Source organism: Schistocerca cancellata, chromosome 1 (genome assembly GCF_023864275.1).
Source record: "Schistocerca cancellata isolate TAMUIC-IGC-003103 chromosome 1, iqSchCanc2.1, whole genome shotgun sequence".
NCBI lineage: Eukaryota > Metazoa > Arthropoda > Insecta > Orthoptera > Acrididae > Schistocerca > Schistocerca cancellata.
The window spans coordinates 273940573-273960989 of NC_064626.1; the positions used below are offsets into that span (position 1 = coordinate 273940573).

The following is a 20417-nucleotide window of genomic DNA, read 5'->3' on the forward strand; positions in this document are numbered from 1 at the left end:
AATATCTTATGCACAAAAAAAGGTAATTGACACTTTCAATTGTAAAAAAATTGTAAGTATACACTGTTTCAGTCAGCTTTGTAATTACTCACCATATTCATCCAATTTGTTATAAAAATTTTAATGAAGCGTGTTTGATGATTGAAAAACCAACAGCTAAAAAGGTTTTCTATCCAAAATCTCGTGTGCAGTAGCCTATATGTACTGAAAAAGAGATTTATATGACAAATTAAAAAATGGGGAAAGTAGACATTGTTGCACTGTATAATTTGGTTTACAACAATGCTTAATAAGAAATTCACAAGCTAAATAAACTATCGATAAGCTACTTATTAACAGTCCATAATAATCTAAGGGTATCATACAGTACTGCACTTTAGTTATCTAGTTATCCGGCAGACATTACACAACAGACTGTCTGAATCAAAGGCCTTCAGAAGTTTGACTAGTGTGTTGTAACACCCCCCCCAAAAAAATAAAAAGAAAACCACCCTTGGTGGTACTGATAGACTTGAGATAAATATTTTAGTAGGTTGTACTGTAGTATATCCAAATTTATATGTTCATATAACACCCTCATCATCATAAAAAATTTTAAAAAAGTGTTTTTGCTCATTTTATGTGCATTCATCGTACATTAGCAGAAGAGTGTAGATGTTCATGATTGGAGTCGAATCTCAATACAATTCTCTTGTGTGCGTCATTGTCATGTACAATGAACTACCGACATTTCAGATGACCAGGGAAGGCTGTGTGCAACAGCATGTAAAACATTGCTAATTTTGTTTCTTGTGATGCAGTCGCATTGAAATCGTACACCATCTATGGAAAATGCATGTGTGGCCACTACCTAATTATTGTCGTCCATTATTGTGGTCCATCTGTAAACCTGACTTTGATGCCTGCGAGGAATACTCACAGTGTGCTATATATTGTGGAACAGAGCAAGTCTTCATCAGCTTCTGATATCTCACCTGAAGAGGACTGGCATGTGCCCAGTTGAAATATTGTGTTATGAATTAGACCATGATCGGCTGCAAGCCTGAAATTTGTTTAAATGTTAGTACACCTGCTACCAGGTGTATGTGTTGACAGTGGATTGTAAAGTATGACACCAGTGTTACATATTTCTGTGTTTGAGTTGTTCTTATATGTATCGTGGCTATGATACAGTTAGTTTGTAGTTCTCCAAGTTTAGCTCTGATCATCAGTGCACATTTGTACAGCAAATTTTGCGAATATTGACATAATGTGACTTGACATTTGTAATCGAATTCGACAGATTTGTTCCAGAATAATCCGCTGCAAAAAGTAGTAGTAAATGAGTTTCTTTATCTGTGTCATTGGTATGTGTTATTAAATAGTGCTGCTGCCTTGCTTACTCAGAATACCCTGACTATTTGTAAGTGTTGTTATGCACATGTATAGTGTAAAATTCAGTTGTTGTGTTCGTGATCTTTCTGTAATTGAGTGTTTCGTGTTCTCTCTCTCTTTTCTCACTTATACTGTACCATTCTTTTGCTGATGGTGGCTCTCCTGTCAGCTTTCTGTGGGTTCCTGGCCATGTAGGAGTGCCTGGGAATGAGACTGCTGATGCTGCAGCCAAGGCTGCTGTCCTCCTGCCTCGGCCAGCCTCCCATTGTGTCCCGTCATCTGACGTTAGTGGGGTTGTTTGTAAGAGGCTTGTGTCGTTGTGGTGGTATACTTGGTCATCACTTCAAGGAAACAAGCTCCGGGCAGTAAAACCGTTCCCAACTGCTTGGACAACCTTCTCCCAACCATCTCGGCGAGAAGAGGTCCTTCTGACCAGGTTGCGGATTGGGGCATTGCCGGTTTAGCCACCGCTACCTGCTCTCCGGTGACCCAGCCCCGCAGTGCCCTTGTGGTCATGCATTAACAGTGCACCATGTTTTATTGTCGTGTCCCCGTTTTAGTCAATCTCGTGTTGTCCTGTCTCTGCCATCTACTTTACAGGATATTTTAGCTGATGACGCTCGAGCAGCTGCTCGTGTTCTTTGTTTCATACTTTGATCTGGCTTGTCCAAAGACATCTAACTCTTTCACTTATTTTATCTGCATCTTTGTAAGAACTTTCTGGTGTCCCCCCCGCCCTTGAGTTTTACTAGATTCTATGTGCTCTAACAATTGTGACTGGGCGCTAATGACCTCAGTAGTTGAGCGCCCTTAACCCCCCCCCCCCCCCCCCCCCCCAAAAAAAAAAAAAAAAAAATACTTGTGATTTGTCCAGGTGCAAAACATTTAAACAGATTTCAGCAAGTTGCTGACAAATACTCTTAAGAAAAGTATTTGCTTTGATTATTTTATGTAACAATTTTTTTGGCGCACATTACACCATCCGGCAAGAAATCCAGTGGGCTCTGCACAGGCCAATGATTTCTTTGCAAATGCCGCTGACTCTGAGAGGGCAACATTGAGAAAGCACTGCTAGCACAACATGAAATCTCTGTGTAGTTCATTGTCTTTTTTAGTAAATGCAATAACTCTGAGGGAGCTAAATTGACTAAACAGTGCAAATGCCACAAGAAATGGGGTTGTAGTCACAAAACAATGTAATGGACTGGATTTCAAACCTGTAGTCCTGCCTTTACCCAGCCATGGGACATTAACTATGCCATTGCATCAAACCTCACAGATTGATGCAATGCTTGTCACTGACTCTTCCCTGCTGCTGTAGATAAACTAAGCTCACTCCATCCTTTCTATCAGAGTCACTAGTCTCAGCACCATAGGAGACTATGTGCAGAGTTTGAATGGAAAGAGGAGAAACAAGTAGCAAGTTAAAGTTCTGTGAAAGTTAATAAGTTATGTAGAGATGACATTAATTGGTATCCCACTGCCTGCAAAAAGCAAGGATCCATGTTTGAATGCCAGTCTGGCACAAAGCTTCCTTGTCACATAAAATCAATAATTCATTTCTTACCTCAGTCCAGATTCTCTCTACAACAATTATAGGCAGAAAATTAATGGGTGGCCCTTGAGACGTTGTTAATTTTACAACTTTTATGATTTGAATAACTTTGGCATATTATTTACCATATTGTCTAACCTTAGTTTTCTGTTTCAGTAAGATATGACGTCGTTAACAAGCCATGTTTATGTGGATCAGCGAGATAATGCTGATGTAACACCATATGAGAATGAACGGTTGTCACTTGTTGATGAAACCTGTCACATATGCCCTATAATGTGGTTGATAGTTATGGATACTTTTGAAGATTCTTGATCTTACTCGTAATAAATTCAAGTGAGTATTGAAGCCTAAGTGTAATTTTTGTACCAGATATAAGGTAATAAAATAGTTAATGAACTTCATTGAAAAATATTTTTGCTCTTTTTGTTATAAAATGAGTAAAGTTAATAGGAAAGTATTTAAACCTGTTTATACCATTACCTGCTTTGACCCATGAGAGTCTCAAAGTGCAAAACATAGACCACTCATCAAAATCTACATTCACAACAACTAGGATTTCATATTCTCTGGGTTTGCCAACTCTGTCTCACTTTTATCCTTAACTTGACCATACGCTACACTATTGATTAATATGTCACTGCAACCTACTTTCAAGAAAATAATGGGAAGCAAAACAGTCATGGATCAAAAGCTGACATCTGTTATCGATGGGTTTAACGTGTGTGGTTAGATTCCAGTCTTCCACTCTTACCAAAACTTTTGTTCATGGGCCTACTATGACTGTAACTCTTAGGAAAGAGACTTTGATGTGGGTGATAAATCAGCTGCAGTCACTTTATAGTGTTTTTTCTACTAAGTTATTCATATTTTGCAACTGAACTCCATTTTTAAAGGACTAAAGTTAATGTTTTCATCTTGCACCTGTTACAGTTTTCTAGCATTAATCAAATTAATTTTGTGTCAAAGTAAAGACTCAGAGGAAATAGTAGATAAAATGAATGTGAGCTTATAATGATTATGGTCGTTCTGCCATTGAATGTTTGTCTTCTGTGTTCTTAAACTTAATTTGTATGAGATCTTAAATAGTTTTAAAAAGCCAAGAAGACAGAATCCATCTGCTCACAGTCCACATATGCTCCTGCTTCACAGGCCACCATATGTGAAAAGAGGAAGATGTTTTACACCTGTGATCCTTTCTAAATGCAAGATGACTGTTTAAAAAAGATTTTCTTTTCATGGATGTGTCATTAAATTCAAACTTGGAATACATTTCGGATGACTGGGTGTTGTGTGATGTCCTTAGGTTAATAAGGTTTAAGTAGTTCTAAGTTCTAGGGGACTGATGACCATAGATGTTAAGTCCCATAGTGCTCAGAGCCATTTTTTTTTTTTTTAATACATTTCAGAACTTTATTCCTGTGTACTTACAAAGGAATGCCTTATACTCTCCCCTAATTTTAGGACTATTTGTTGCATGTGTGCCTCATGATAAATATAATGTATTAAAAATACTGATTCTGTAGTGTATGTAGTATGAAATGCAACTTCAATGATTGGCACCTAATTTAGTTTCAGTAACTTACACAGCATTTAAATGCAAGGTGTGCGTATATGCATATTTTCCATTTATGTGTGGTACCATCTTGGACTACTTCACACAGATCAATCATCCCATGTAGATGCACAGAATGTGATATTTCTGCCATTACTTTTGTTGTGGCATCTTGGAATCAGACTGAATAAGTGATTGGATGCAAACTTTTGATCCAGAGAAAGGTTAATTATTACACGGAACAAGTATTTTCCTGGAAAACCTAGGCAAAGGTGTGAGTGAGAGGTCCTTGCTTTAGATTATCACTCTTCTTATCCTGTTATTTGTAGCATGCCCCTAGCAGTGTGTTCCTGTAGCTCATGACAGGGTCCATTACAGAATGTTGATGATCTGACAGGCAATGCCAAGAATATCCCTCAGATTTTTGGTGTCTGCATGACAGGGCTACTTCCTGACCCATGGAGAGGTGCTGTTTTAACCACGACAACAGGAAAACACCTTACGTGCCTGTGTAGGTAATGTGTATTCCTATGTAGCTGAGTGTAGGAAATACCTGGGAGTAAATGGCCAATTGCTCTCCCTTCTGCACCTCAAAATCAAGATAATAGCTTAATTGTTTCATTCTTGTTCAAAGGTTATTACTGAACCATTAATCTTGCTCTCAGAGGAAATCAAACAGGTATACTGTTGTAGGATACTTCTAAGAATATGGCTTCTGAGAATGCCTCTCTCTCTCTCTCTCTCTCTCTCTCTCTCTCTCTCTCTCTCTCTCTCTCTCTCTGTCTGTGTGTGTGTGTGTGGGGGGGGGGGGGGGGGGGGAAGGTGGATGGGTGGGTGTGTAGGTGTGTATTTTGCTGATCTAAATGTGGATTACAAAATACATCTTCCTATTTCAGAGACTGAGTAAAGCAAAACAAATGAATAATCTTAATTTTGAGCAGATTATTTTAAATTGCTGGCAACCCTAGCTAAATTTCCAATTTTGAATGAAATGATCCACACTGGATGTAGAATGCTTTTTACTCAAAGTCATTGTTGATTTTGCATCAATTGAAGACGTGTCCTCAGGCAATAAAGAATCTTTTTAAAAGTCATCACTGAAACGTAAGTGTCTTAGAGCCACTCATTATCTTCCACAACAAGTTGTAAAGAAATACTGCACTAAAAACAGTAGTCCATATTTAAAAGGAAGGATATAGCAAAATCATGCCACAGCAGGAAGGTAGTTGAGTGGCAGCAGGCAAGGTAGTACCGACTGCAGATACCTTTCAGCAATGACATTTTAAAAAGATTCTTTAACACTTGAAGATGTGTCTTCAGTTGAAGGAAAGCCTGTTGTGACTTAATAAAAAGTATTCTGCAGCCAGTGCAGATAATTTCATTCAAAATCTTTATTTTGTCACATGTTATTACAGGTAAACCCAACTCAAAAATATACATTTTATCAAATTGTGCCTGTAATTTTAATATCAGAATACACTTTGTCATGAATCATATTGAAAATTAAGAACAGTGGAACTGTATGCCTGGGTAAAGTTAACATTTTCCCAAGAAAATAGTCAGATGCCATTCAATTTATTAAAAGGAAAACCTATATTATTTTTCCAAGTTTTCCTATTATGATACAAAATGCACACTTTTTGAGGCTGCCAGTCATGTGGGTTTCAGTTTGCACGTTATTATGACAAAAACTGCTCGGTTACCTTAAATCTGGATGGTTAGCAAGAATGTTGGTTGTGCTCCGTGTTGGGGTTACTCACTGACTTTTGGGATTAACTGAAGCGTTCAGTAACACTTTGCCAATTCACAACCGGACTGTCACTTTTCAGTCTAACCCATACACTGGGCTACACTGCCGATCAGTGTGTTGCTACATCAAAAGATTTTTTGATCAACTTTTGTGCCAGTGTTGTTTTACAGTCAGTTAAACAGTGAACAGAGCCAACATTATTGCTCAATATGTGCATCCTGCACATTTGTGCTTTCTTTGTTTCTCCTATATTTATTTCAAGACATGGCCAATTATTCAGCAGCATATTGTTTGCAAAGGAAAGTAAGAATAAATATTTGTAGCATTTTTCTTCTGCAGGTTTTCTGACACACCAACACTAAATTGCTTCTGCAGGTTGTCAGAGGACCAGATGACTGAAAAGTCCACGTACATCCATAGTTTGACCTAATGACGGATGAAATGTGTTCATTGTGTACATCTTTAGTCCACAGGCCACCAAACAATGTATAGTTGTGTAAGTACGGTACATGGTGTATCAGAGTGCATACAAAATATACTCAAATTAGAATGACAGAATTTGTGCATAGAAATTAGTGAGACTATTGAAAATCACAATACTACTTCTGTGTTTTGAACAGTTACATCACTGTCAGCATATATCAAAGGTTGTGGTGACAAGACTGATTTGTAATGCATCCTGAGGTCTAGTTTAGGTTACAAGATCATATTTCAGTTGAGTATTGGTGAAGCCAACACACATATCATAAGTCTTTTTGTGTATGCATTGCGCATGCCATAGGTATATTCGTGTCCCAAAGAAAACCCTCATACTTTTAATTGAAAGTGCATTCCTTCCCACCAATTGTCAAAGCCGATGGGCTGTGTTGTGTTCTTCAGTACATCCCTCATTAGTTGTGTGAAAACTGATTTGTGTGTCATTTTAAATGTGAATTTGCTACCTACTTTATCTTACTTTAAATAAATTAGTACATTTAATGAAATGGATCCGTGTTATCAACAGGAATCTGGACTTCTTGTCAGAATTCCCTAACCTTACCTCTTTGATCTTGGACCGTAATGAGCTGGATTCAGAAACTATACTTCCACATCTGCCAAATCTCCAGCTTCTTTGGCTGAATTATAATAAGGTAATTTTGAAAATTTGATTACAGCTATCCAGATTCAGTTGATAATGTTCAATTAACCTCATATATAAGAATGGTTTTGCTGTTACTGATAAACTCATATTCAGGGGGGGGGGGGGGGGGGGGAACAGAACATCTTGAATGACTAAAGATAGGACATTCAAATTCACAGGACATGTACATTAGCATGTTCTGCAGAAATGATTAGCATTTGAGCCATGTTGGCCTGTGGGTCCAAGTTCAACATCGATATTGTGGCACAACACTACCTGCTGGTAAAATGTATCTGTGGCTCTCATTGTCACTGTAAACTGAAGATAATGGATCAGTGCAACTTGAGCAGATGTACAGATGCCTCGCAGATGTATGCACGACCTGTACTGTGAAATTTGTGAGTGTGAAATAGGGCGCATTATTTGCATGAGAGAATGTGATGCATCAATCTGGGAAATTGTTGCTCGTGTGGGACAAAGTATTTCGGCAGTGCAACGGGCACGTGCAGAGTGGTTCACGGAAGGTCGTAGAACACAAGACGATGGGTCAGGTTGCACCACCCAAACCACCCACCACAAGAAGATCATCACCTCATGCGAATGGCATTGTGGGACAGATTTGCGTCCCCTTCAGTTCTGGCTCAACAGTGGAACACATCGTACACTGTCGGGGTGACAGTCTGTTGCCATTTATTATGACATGGGTTACTTGCGCATCATACACTTCCCTGTCTACCTTTGACAAATGTGCAGAAACATACTAGATGACAGTGGTGTATGGAAAGACATCTCTGGGGACAGGAGTTAAATCAGATAGTGTTTTTTGGATGAACCCAGATTCTGTCTGGTTCACTGCAGACAGGGGGGAGCGCATCACACTGATTGGGTTCATGCAAGGCCTTACTGTGTGGGGTGCTCTTTGATACAACCACAAATCACACTTAGTGTGTGTCCAGGATGCTGTGACCTTTGTGAATGATATCCTTCAACCCATAGCCATACCCTTTCTGCACAACACCCCAGACGGCACTTTTCAGCAAGGCAATGTATGGCCACATGTTGCTGCACAAACACGTGCCTTATTGGTGTCACAAGATGTCAAGTCTTTTGCTCTGGCTCGCCAAATTACCAGACTTATCGCCAGTTGAAAATGTGTGGGATGTGTTGAAACGACGGGCACAGCACTATGACCCAATGCCAACCACCACAGATGAACTTTGGAACCAGGTGAGTGCAGCCTGGTTGGCCATACCACAAGGATGCCATTCAAGCCTTATACGCATCAATGGAACAACTTATCAGGGCCCATGGTGGATCCTGTGCGTACTGGGCAACAGTACAAATGCTGAACTGAGGTGACTGGAATGCTAATCAGTTCTGCAGAACATTCTAATATACATGTGCTGTAGATATGAACTTCCTATCTCTGTTCATTCAAGGTGTTCTGTTTATTCTGAACATGAAATTATTATATTATCACAGTACCTCTTTCTCTGTATACAGTAGATAATCCCTCTATTACCTTGTATTCTTTTGTGTGTAAATATTCTTTGTTTGAATCTACTGTCTGATGGCAGATTCCCACTGCTGATGCCAAGAGGAAAGGGGGGGGGGGACACTTACACTTAGTACAAGTAAGGAAATGTGTTTGCTTCTTTGTTCATTTGCAACTGCTGTTACATTCAAGCTCATATCTTGTGAAACATTGCACTTTGCTGAACAAGTGCACATCTACCACAGCTCATTCCTATAACTAGTCTGCAGCTTGTGGTCCAATCAGCCAATAATAAATACTTCAAAACCAGCCAAGTCTGCTCAGCGCTCTTGCTTCCCCTACAACCACGCTATTATGAGCAAGTGTATGAATGAGATGGCTATATGCTGAAAGCTGCACATGAAATAAGCCTGGGAAGAAGTGTTAACAACACAGGGCAACTACTTCTAAGGGACAAATGTTACAGTGTACTTTTAAAAGGTGCAGTTTAGCTCATGTGTTTAATTTCATCTCCTTATTTTTTACCAACACAATAATTTTATTACTTTTTTAAATAAATACATTAGATAGTGCTAATACAGTGAGCAAAATTACAAAAGCTTTACATATGGGCATTTAACATTAAGTTGTGATGTTTATAAATTTATATACATTTCGATTTTGGAATATGTAATACATCTGGAACATCGTGATACAGTCACACACATAGAGTTATGCAATTAAAATGAGTTAAACCTGAACATTTGCATGACTTCATCAATTTTGTAACAAAATGAAATGTTTGTACAAATGTTGAAACAAACACTGAAATAACTTTTGTGGTTTCTCTGTGCAGTTGGAGATATTGCTCTTAGAGTAATATTTTATAAAAGTCTTGTAAATTTCTGGATTGGACAAACTGGTCATTGAGCTGGGATTTTCACTGTAAGTCTGTCAGCTCAAGTAGGAAGTAATGAGATACATTATCAGCCAAAAGTGAAAATGGTTTGACAAATAAATCAACATCTGTCATCAGTCATGCAATGTCTTGGAATCTCTTTGAGAACTTGTAATGAAATGTTTCAATCACTAAAACGTAGTCAGTCAGTCGTGTCTGGGCCACAAATGACTGCTTGGAGTTATGGGAAATGTTCCACATCATGAACTGGAAGGAGATTTTCTGTAAGAGTACTTTTCGGGTGATTTTCTGTAGATTTACTTTGTGTTTGATAGCATCAATCTTATCTGCCATAGCTGTCACCAAATGATTATCCCTATACCATAAGCTTCTTAATTAATTCAAATAATTGGTGATGTGCCATAAACTTTTTTGCTAATGGCCACCTTCAGTGCAGCCAACATTCACTGTCATTCGTCATAAAGTGAGTTCATCACATTGTCTTTGTGAACTTCCAGCTTGCTGGAGTAGCCTGGGTCAGCAACTTCTGTTAATCAATAGAACGAAAAACCAGTTCAAGTTCCAAATATTTTATTTTTCATTTGATGACAAGTTTCAGACCAAGATCCATTTTCAAATCCGCCTACAGGGCTGAAAACCAGATTTACACTCATGCGTGATACAGTTATTACTAAATTCCTGAGCATATGCCAAAGGAACATATCGTTTCAAACTTACATAACAAAGTCGAAAATGGCATTTCCAAAGATGTCAAACCATGTGTAATGTACATTTACAGAGCATAACTGGCAGTTTACTCCTTCCTCTGTCGTAAGGAAACCTCAGGAATGGAATAGGGCACTCTGTCAGACTATAAGAAATCTTTTTATTTATTAAATCATTCTCCAGTCATCAACAATACAATAATTCATACAATAACTCTACAAGAAGCAAAGTTGATACACATCGTATAGCGAAGATGCTGAGTCGTAGGTAGCAGCAACAAAAAGACTTACAATTAAAGCTTTCAACCGTTAAGGCCTTCATCAGCAGTACACACACACCTGCAGTACATTCCTGGATTTTCCATTGTTTGAATAACTGTACAAGTTCACAATAAAATTAATACTTTTTTAAAATCTTTACCAAAAATAATCAAATACTTCAAATCACTGACCGGTAGTACACAGCAGCACCACATTTGGTACGTATTACAAAATTGTATGTCATGTTGAGTTGTATACATGGAAGAACCTTGGAGATACTAAAAGGTATCAGATAGATTATATAATGGTAAGACAGAGATTTAGGATCCAGGTTTTAAATTGTAAGACATTTCCAGGGGCAGATGTGGACTCTGACCACAATCTATCGGTTATGAGCTGTAGATTAAAACTCATGAAACTGCAAAAAGGTGGGAATTTAAGGAGATGGGACCTGGATAAACTGAAAGAACCAGAGGTTGTACAGAGTTTCAGGGAGAGCATAAGGGAACAGTTGACAGGAATGGGGGAAAGAAATACAGTAGAAGAAGAATGGGTAGCTTTGAGGGATGAAGTAGTGAAGGCAGCAGAGGATCAAGTAGGTAAAAAGATGAGGGCTAGTAGAAATCCTTGGGTAACAGAAGAAATATTGAATTTAATTGATGAAAGGAGAAAATATAAAAATGCAGTAAATGAAGCAGGCAAAAAGGAATACAAACGTCTCAAAAATGAGATCGACAGGAAATGCAAAATGGCTAAGCAGGGATGGCTAGAGGACAAATGTAAGGATGTAGAGGCTTATCTCACTAAGGGTAAGATAGATACTGCCTACAGGAAAATTAAAGAGACCTTTGGAGATAAGAGAACCACTTGTATGAACATCAAGAGCTCAGATGGAAACCCAGTTCTAAGAAAAGAAGGGAAACCAGAAAGGTGGAAGGAGTATATAGAGGGCCTATACAAGGGCGATGTACTTGAGGACAATATTATGGAAATGGAAGAGGATGTAGATGAAGATGAAATGGGAGATACGATAATGCGTGAAGAGTTTGACAGAGCACTGAAAGACCTGAGTCGAAACAAGGCCCCCGGAGTAGACAACATTCCATTGGAACTACTGACGGCCTTGGGAGAGCCAGTCCTGACAAAACTCTACCATCTGGTGAGCAAGATGTATGAAACAGGCGAAATACCCTCAGACTTCAAGAAGAATATAATAATTCCAATCCCAAAGAAAGTAGGTGCTGACAGATGTGAAAATTACCGAACAATCAGTTTAATAAGCCACAGCTGCAAAATACTAACACGAATTCTTTACAGACAAATGGAAAAACTAGTAGAAGCCGACCTCGGGGAAGATCAGTTTGGATTCCGTAGAAATACTGGAACACGTGAGGCAATACTGACCTTACGACTTATCTTAGAAGAAAGATTAAGGAAAGGCAAACCTACGTTTCTAGCATTTGTAGACTTAGAGAAAGCTTTTGACAATGTTGACTGGAATACTCTCCTTCAAATTCTAAAGGTGGCAGGGGTAAAATACAGGGAGCGAAAGGCTATTTACAATCTGTACAGAAACCAGATGGCAGTTACAAAAGTCGAGGGACATGAAAGGGAAGCAATGGTTGGGAAGGGAGTAAGACAGGGTTGTAGCCTATCCCCGATGTTATTCAATCTGTATATTGAACAAGCAGTAAAGGAAACAAAAGAAAAATTCGGAGTAGGTATTAAAATCCATGGAGAAGAAATAAAAACTTTGAGGTTCGCCGATGACATTGTAATTCTGTCAGAGACAGCAAAGGACTCGGAAGAGCAGTTGAATGGAATGGATGGTGTCTTGAAGGGAGGATATAAGATGAACATCAACAAAAGCAAAACGAGGATAATGGAATGTAGTCGAATTAAGTCGGGTGATGTTGAGGGTATTAGATTAGGAAATGAGACACTTAAAGTAGTAAAGAAGTTTTGCTATTTGGGGAGCAAAAGAACTGATGATGGTCGAAGTAGAGAGGATATAAAATGTAGACTGGCAATGGCAAGGAAAGAGTTTCTGAAGAAGAGACATTTGTTTACATCGAGTATAGATTTAAGTGTCAGGAAGTCATTTCTGAAAGAATTTGTATGGAGTGTAGCCATGTATGGAAGTGAAACATGGACGGTAAATAGTTTGGACAAGAAGAGAATAGAAGCTTTCGAAATGTGGTGCTGCAGAAGAATGCTGAAGATTAGATGGGTAGATCACATAACTAATGAGGAAGTATTGAATAGGATTGGGGAGAAGAGAAGTTTGTGGCACAACTTGACCAGAAGAAGGGATCGGTTGGTAGGACATGTTCTGAGGCATCAAGGGATCACCAATTTATTATTGGAGGGCAGCACGGAGGGTAAAAATCGTAGGGGGAGACCAAGAGATGAATACACTAAGCAGATTCAGAAGGATGTAGGTTGCAGTAGGTACTGGGAGATGAAGAAGCTTGCACAGGACAGAGTAGCATGGAGAGCTGCATCAAACCAGTCTCAGGACTGAAGACCACAACAACAACAACAACATGTCATTTTGGCATGTAAAAATCATTAAGTGTGCAAATGTGCAAGTAAATAATAAAATTACTCCTTTTTAAACCCATTACCAACAACTATCAACCATTTAAAACCACTGAACAGTGAAACAAAATAGCACCATCTACGGCGTGTATTACAAAGTTGTGTGCCAAGTAGGCATTATTTCTACTGATAATATATTTATGTTCATGTCGTGCTGTCTGTCCATTTAACCATCTCGTTTTTGGGCTGCTTCATCTTCATGCTCCTCCCTGTTCTCCAGCCCTCCATCCTCCCCCTGTCCTCTCCCCCTCCCCACCCTCCTCCTACAACCGCACTCCCACCCTACATGCCCTTGAGTATGGTTAGGTTATGTCTTCCTCTGGATGGCAAGTGCATTTTTGGTGCCTTGAAAAAAGACTGCTTGTGGTTTAATGTTGATTTTTTACGTGGGACATATTATGAAAAAGTTGTTTTATCTGCATGGAATTTGTGAAGCTGCAAAATGTGCATAAAATTAAATTTTTAAAGTTTGGTGTGATAAAAATTGTTATGCTTTTAAATGGTAGAAAGTGATGAGGATTTTTAATCTCCTATTGTTTCCTTGTAATACTAACATTGCTGTTCAGTTTTAGGCTCTGTTGGCTCTGAGCACTATGGGACTTAACTTCTGAGGTCATCAGTCTCAGTTTTAGGGATTTTTATGTTCCAATTTGGCATACAACTTTGTAATACATGCCATAAATGGTGCTGTTTTGTTTTAATATTCAGTGGTTTTAAGTAATAGACAGCTTTTGGTAATTGATTTAAAAAGTAATAATTTTATTGTTGACTTGCACAGTTTCACACTTAAATGATTTTTATGTGCCAACATGGCATACAGCTTCATAACGTGCCGTATGCGGCACTGCTGTGTATTACTGGTCACTAATTTTACGTATGTGACTCTTTTTGATAAAGATTTGAAAAAGTCCTCCTATTGTTTTGGTTTCTTTTAATACTTCTTTAATAATTAATTGCTGTTCACACGTAATGATTTTTATATGTCGACATCGCATACACTTTTGTAATATGCGTCGTATATAGTGCTGCTGTGTTACTGGTCAGTGGTTTTAAGTATTTGACTCTTTTTGGTAAAGATTTTTGAAAGTATTAATTTTATTGCGGTGTTGTACGATTATTGCTTGTATGGTTATTGTAAGAATTGTTCTATTGTTGATGATTGGAGAACATTTTAATAAATAAAAAGATTTCCTACATTTTGATAGGGCACCGCCTTTCCTGATGTTTCCTTACGACAGAGGGAGGAGTAAACTACCAGTTGCCTGTGTGCACTGTAAATGTACATTACACATTTTTTTGACGTCTTTGGAATTGCCATTTTCAACTTTGTTACATAAATTTAAAACGATATGTTGTGTATCTTCGACATGTGCTTAAGAATTTGGTAATAACTGTATTATGTATGAGTGTAAATTTGGTTTTCTGTCCTATAGGTTGATTTGAAAAGTCATCTAATGAAAAATAAAATATTTTGCAACTTAGGCTGGTTTTTTGTTCTATTGATTTTGTCTTTGTGGCTGGTGGTGAAATGATGTTCCAATAAGTGTTTTTCCAGCTCATAATAGTGCGATGGCATATTAAGTGCTTTGCATGGTCTTCAAATAATATGAGAAGTAATGCAATTCCCATTTGGCATTACATTGAACAATGTGGCTTTCCCACATTTTCTTTTTGGGACAAGGGCATATACACCAGAGTATTCCTAATGCAGAACGTAAATCTGATATAACAGAAGTAGTATTGTCAGCAAACTTATTTGCTCAAACGGTGTCTGGCTGCAGCCTTCATTCCCCCCACCCTTTTTCACTCGCTGCTGTGCTCTGAGCACTAGCCTGGAGCATCGACAGAGCAGTCTCGCTCATGGAGTGCTATTTGGCCAGGCCTGCTTTAACATAACAGCTTCTGTGCAAGATGTTGCATTGGTTTCTTGGGTGATACTTCAAGCAGCATTGTGCAACATTACAGTTTCCAATAACAAGGAGAAATTATTACCCCAGTGACCCTTTTGTGTTCTCGCGTGAAAGAATACTTTGCAAATGCTGTATGTTCAACATTTGTTTTCTCAGTATGCCATCTTAAGTTTGAAATTTGCGTTTTCACGAAACATTGATGATCGATAGTGTAAATACGCTGTTGTCTTTTGCCCATATTTGCCATGATGCTGTGAATCGAGCTGTTCCAAGACAAGTGCATGTGGTTGTTTGCTTTGACTCCTTCCTTTCTAGGAAATAGCTATTGTAGTCCAGGATGTGCCTCAAAGGCCATTTCTTTATGTTCTGTGATACTTCTTTATAGCTCTGTTGCATTCATTCCTTTTTATCCCGAACTTTTGTTGCTTGTGTAATAATAATAACTGAATATGCCTGGCACAGTTCTATAATGTATGGCACATTCCATTTAAGATGGGCCATAGTACAGCCATCATAACATAAGAGGAAAAATATTTATTTTAAAAAATTAAATCCTGTGAAGCTAGTGTTGTTGAATTTAATAAAATAGGGTCTATCTGACATAATATGTACAAGCAATAAGGACTAGTTGGTACTTTTTAGGTAGATGAATTATTCCCATTCATACGAAATCTACAGAGAAGCTGCCCTAATCTGAAATTTCTTAGTATGATGGGAAATCCTGCTGCTCCAAGTTACTTGAATGGTGGAACAGTGTATGAACATCTTCAGTACAGGTGAGTAATGTGATTTTTAGTTTTGTATTGTGCTTTCAGCACATTGATAGACTCAAAATTAGAGCATAAGCTTTTGCACTCAACTTAAACATGTGTGAAATGTATGTTGCATTGTAACATCAAATAGAACTAGTATTTTATCAACTTAAACAGTATTCTTCTGCGCATCAATCTGCTATAGTCTGAGCCAAGAATGATGGCAGTTCCCGCGTGTCAAGGCACAGTTGAGAACTGTATTGTTGACAATTTCAAATGTGAGTTGCAGTTTGCGCATGCACTTGCTTTCCACTTGGAGAAAGCACATATCCTGAAAATTATGTCTCTCACTTGCTTCTGCAGAATATATCACATAGCACCACCAACAGCAATGACAAGTTGCAAAAAATGGAATAGAAATTCTCCAAACAACTTGCTACGATCACATTCAGTGATTGCATTGGTACGGCATTAACAGCAGAACATTCACAATGTTACTGAATGCTCAGTGGCTTTTGTAGAATGTGTGACGTAGGTGCGCAGAACAAGCCTAAACATGACCACCATCATTCCTGACTCCCAACTATAGTTCCAACATACGGAGTCTTTCATGTATTACTCACTGTCAAATTGGAGAGACAGGTTTCTGGAATGGGTTTTAATGGCAAGCGCAGGAGAGGGGCATTCATGACTGTGGCTAGATTGGACTGTGTAAAGAACACAAAACCAGTGTCCCTTGGCTGTGTTGGTACAGATCAGAGGAACATTGTTCCTGTCCTGCTGTCACTAAATGCTGCTATGTTGTGCTTGTGTTTCTTTCTGCCCTGTCTGTGGTGTTGCTTGTAGACTTTACACATGTTCCTTTACGAAATGGAGTTGACAAGAAGCAAAATTTACTAACTTGTCACATTCTATGAGGCAGAGGAGTGCCTCTGGAATGTTCAAAGTCATAGTTATAAAAATACTAAACAATTGTAAGACTCCTTAAAAAAAAAAAAAGTCTCTCATTCCCTCAATACTGCTGCAACAGCATCAATGACAACAGCATTTGTTATCTGATTTTGTAAAAATTTGTCATCAGCAATTTGTGAGAGTTGCAGTCACGTGAAAAGGTGGTGGAAAAGAGAGAATGACATGTGAGTGACATTGAAGCTGAAGTAATTTTCTTTATTGAAAATGATAATTGGAATTAATTTTAATATGAAAATAAAGCTATGATCAATTAAATGTATCTTATTTACTTAGGGTCGGAAAATGTGTGATATGTAGTGTTTAAAGGCATGAATCAGGCTTCTAATTTTTAAAGTTGTTGGAGGGAGGGGAGGGGGCTGTAACTGGACCCTTCTCCACATTTGCCACATGATTGCTGACGTCCTCTTCTCGAGGTTGGCGGCTGTGCCTTTACACCATCTTCTTCGAAAAAATATGGACCTCACACATCAGATTCAGCAACAGTGCATGAAACTGTCACACGATGGCTGTGAGATGGTCATTGGTGAAGCTCGTCAAGGTTTTCTGATGCCAAGAAGCGGGAATTTTGTTTATTTACAGTACCTGGGTAGTGGAACTGGGCATTGCCAGAAGAAACCAAAACAACAGCAGGGGGAATATTCTGAAGATTTGCCTCACATACAGCTCTACAAGTTTCAGAATCTCTCTCATGTAACTCTTGGTTAACCATAATTTTGTATGGATGTGTGTGAAGATCTCTGTGCAGTATTTTTCTTACAATCCTGTCGGCGAGTCATAGGGCAGCTGCATGTTTAAATGCTGAATGCTTTGGAGATAGCTGAACAGTCCCTCTTGCATGTGGCACATTTTCTAGCATTGTTACACTCCAGGATCGGCCAGTAGATTTTCTTTTCATTGCAGAACCTGATGCTCTGAAGTTTGATACCCAAACTCCAATAGTTTTTATATAAGGAACATAAATCATGTGAACAGAGTTTGAACCGAATATGAAATGCTCGCTGAGTACTAATCACAAAACCACTGTTACGAGTGTACTCCTCCACACCAAACGCGTGATGCTCAATTACCCCAGACATTGTATAATTAAAAACAGTGTTTTGGTATTGGCAGTTTCAAATGCATGTACTCTTCTTTGGATCTCGAGTCTTTTCAGTGAAGGACTAGGGAGCCAACTGGCAAAGAAAAATTTGGACAGTTCCTACTCCATCCCTATTAGTGGTAAAATCTACATCTTTACTCTCAGGTCTGTGGAATGTTAAACCACTCTCAACCGAGATGGAGGTGAACATGGCACCTGTGTATTGTGCTTTTTGAAACACCCATGACATGTGCACGGACACACACACACACACACACACACACACACACACACACACACACACAAATGTCCATGCCGATCTTTATTAACTCCACCTCACAGTCCACAGAAGTATCCATATGGGACAGTGGGTTCTGTATCTTATAATTTGGAAATAATTCATTATTGTATGTAGTTTGCCTTTGTGATCCATTGTTGAAATGACAAATGATAACCCTGCACTGTGTCCTGGTTGCTGTGAACGGTAGCAGCTGTCATCTTCATATTTTTCACAGTTGCGGTTAAGACTGGATGAGGCAGAGAGGCTTACCACTGCAAAATATGATAGCCCTTTCATAGATCACTTCCCTGAATAAAAGGAGCCTGTTTCAGTGATGTGACATTTGATATTTTAACTAGAGACAAAACAGACTCCGTTACTGCAGACTTCTTTGCTGATGGCTGTAAGTCAGCTTTTTCCAAAAGTGTAGCATAAGTTCCTTCCTCTTTCAGAGATAAAACCTAATAGTGTGTAAAGTTGTTAATGCAACATTTATACATGCACTAAATTTTTAATGGCAGAAGTACTTTTCATAATTAATCTTTCCCTTTTATTAGGAATGCAACAGCACAGTGCATATTTGTTATTTACATTTGTTTATTGCTGCATGATGCTGTGTTATTTTATGTAGGATATGTTTGCATGCTTGCTTTAATACCTATTGCAGCATTTGTTATAAATGTCTGGAACATCTGTGATTATCGGCCTCCAAACTGCTAAACATTTTCTTGCATAGTTTGTGGAGAAAGTTGAAATGTTGAGTCCTAATGAATTGTTTGTTACTCTCTTGACAGATTGTTTGTAATATCCTGGTTTCCTCACCTGGTTCACATGGATGATCGATACGTGACGATTCATGAAAAGAAGGAGGCGAACAGATTATTCTGTCGACCCTTTTTGGAACGTTTAGCAATGCGTGGTGGAGTATTCGATACTATCAGTTCAGTACTGCTGGCTATAGAGAGGTACTTCCATAGAGGCCACAACCGCAGCACTGTTATTTGAAGTGTGTATACCAGTAAGTGGAAACTGAAGATGATAACAAGTTTTATTTCACTTAGGGAAAACATGATTTGTGATCCCTCGGTGCTTGTTTGGAGTCCATTTTCTTTTTAATGCTATGCACAAGGCTGTAAATAATGATTCATTTCTGCAACAAAAGGAATCTCAGTTGGTGTTTACTATACTGACCTTATGTCTACAAAAAAAAAGGAAAAAAAAAAAAAAAAAAAAAAAGACTATCCGTAAAATCAAATGACTGGATAAAGAATACAGTTGTTGCTCAAACTGACAGACATTAGCAGCAGTTCACATGATATTCCTTTATCTCCAAATCTGAATATATCTCATGACTTCTTCTTTGCACGTCTAGTTTTCATCCCCAAATGTTACCAATAAACCGTATGGATAAAAAACTTTTGCTAAAAAATTTTCCAGCAGTTTGAAGTGAAGTGTGTGTTTCACTGTTATCATTCTGTGAAAAGATTTGTTGTTACTGTTGTTGCACAGTGTATTGTTGTTGCTCAAGTAATTATGTTATAAGAGGAGGCAATGAACTTTTTAAATTTTTTTACTGAAATCTGTGTACACAGGCTTTTGAAAACATTTTTTAATAAAAGGAAGAAATTAAAGATTAATACTTGTTCTTTTTCTTTCCATAACTTTTGTGTATTTACCCATTTATAAAATTTGCTGGTTGAAATGGTGTCACATATATTTCAGATGAAAATAAGTTTCAACAGTTCTTTCCACTCCAGCATTAAAAGGTTACGTAATACAGCCATACCTTAACATGAGGTTACTAAGTGACACTTATCCTACCTTCCTTCCTTCGCCTCTTTTTTACATCCATGAAGCTGTATAGGCAAAAAGGGACACCCACAGCTTGCCTGAATTATTGCCCTGTCTTTTCTTCTAGCAGCTGCCTCACTAACTTACTGCACCCCATTTGTAATTGTTGGTTAGTGGTGTGTTAAAACGTTGTCTTGAACTGTTAGGTAAATTTCGGGATCCTTCGTCTGCTGCAACCTTCCATCTCAAAGATCCAGCATACAGGTGTAACTATTTTTCATTGTTAGTACATCAGTTGTCCCATAGAGAAATATAACCCAT

The 20417-nt window shown here is 38.3% G+C and overlaps 1 protein-coding gene across 1 annotated transcript; it reads left to right on the forward strand.

The window, feature by feature from the left end:
* Window positions 1-3091: 3091 nt before the first annotated feature.
* On the forward strand, window positions 3092-19942 carry LOC126169691 (leucine-rich melanocyte differentiation-associated protein-like). The gene is made up of 5 exons (XM_049920666.1): window positions 3092-3142; window positions 3237-3265; window positions 7238-7364; window positions 15866-15999; window positions 19100-19942. The coding sequence occupies exons 1-5, from the start codon at window positions 3092-3094 to the stop codon at window positions 19308-19310; spliced, it is 552 nt and encodes a 183-aa protein (XP_049776623.1). The 3' UTR covers window positions 19311-19942.
* Window positions 19943-20417: the final 475 nt, after the last annotated feature.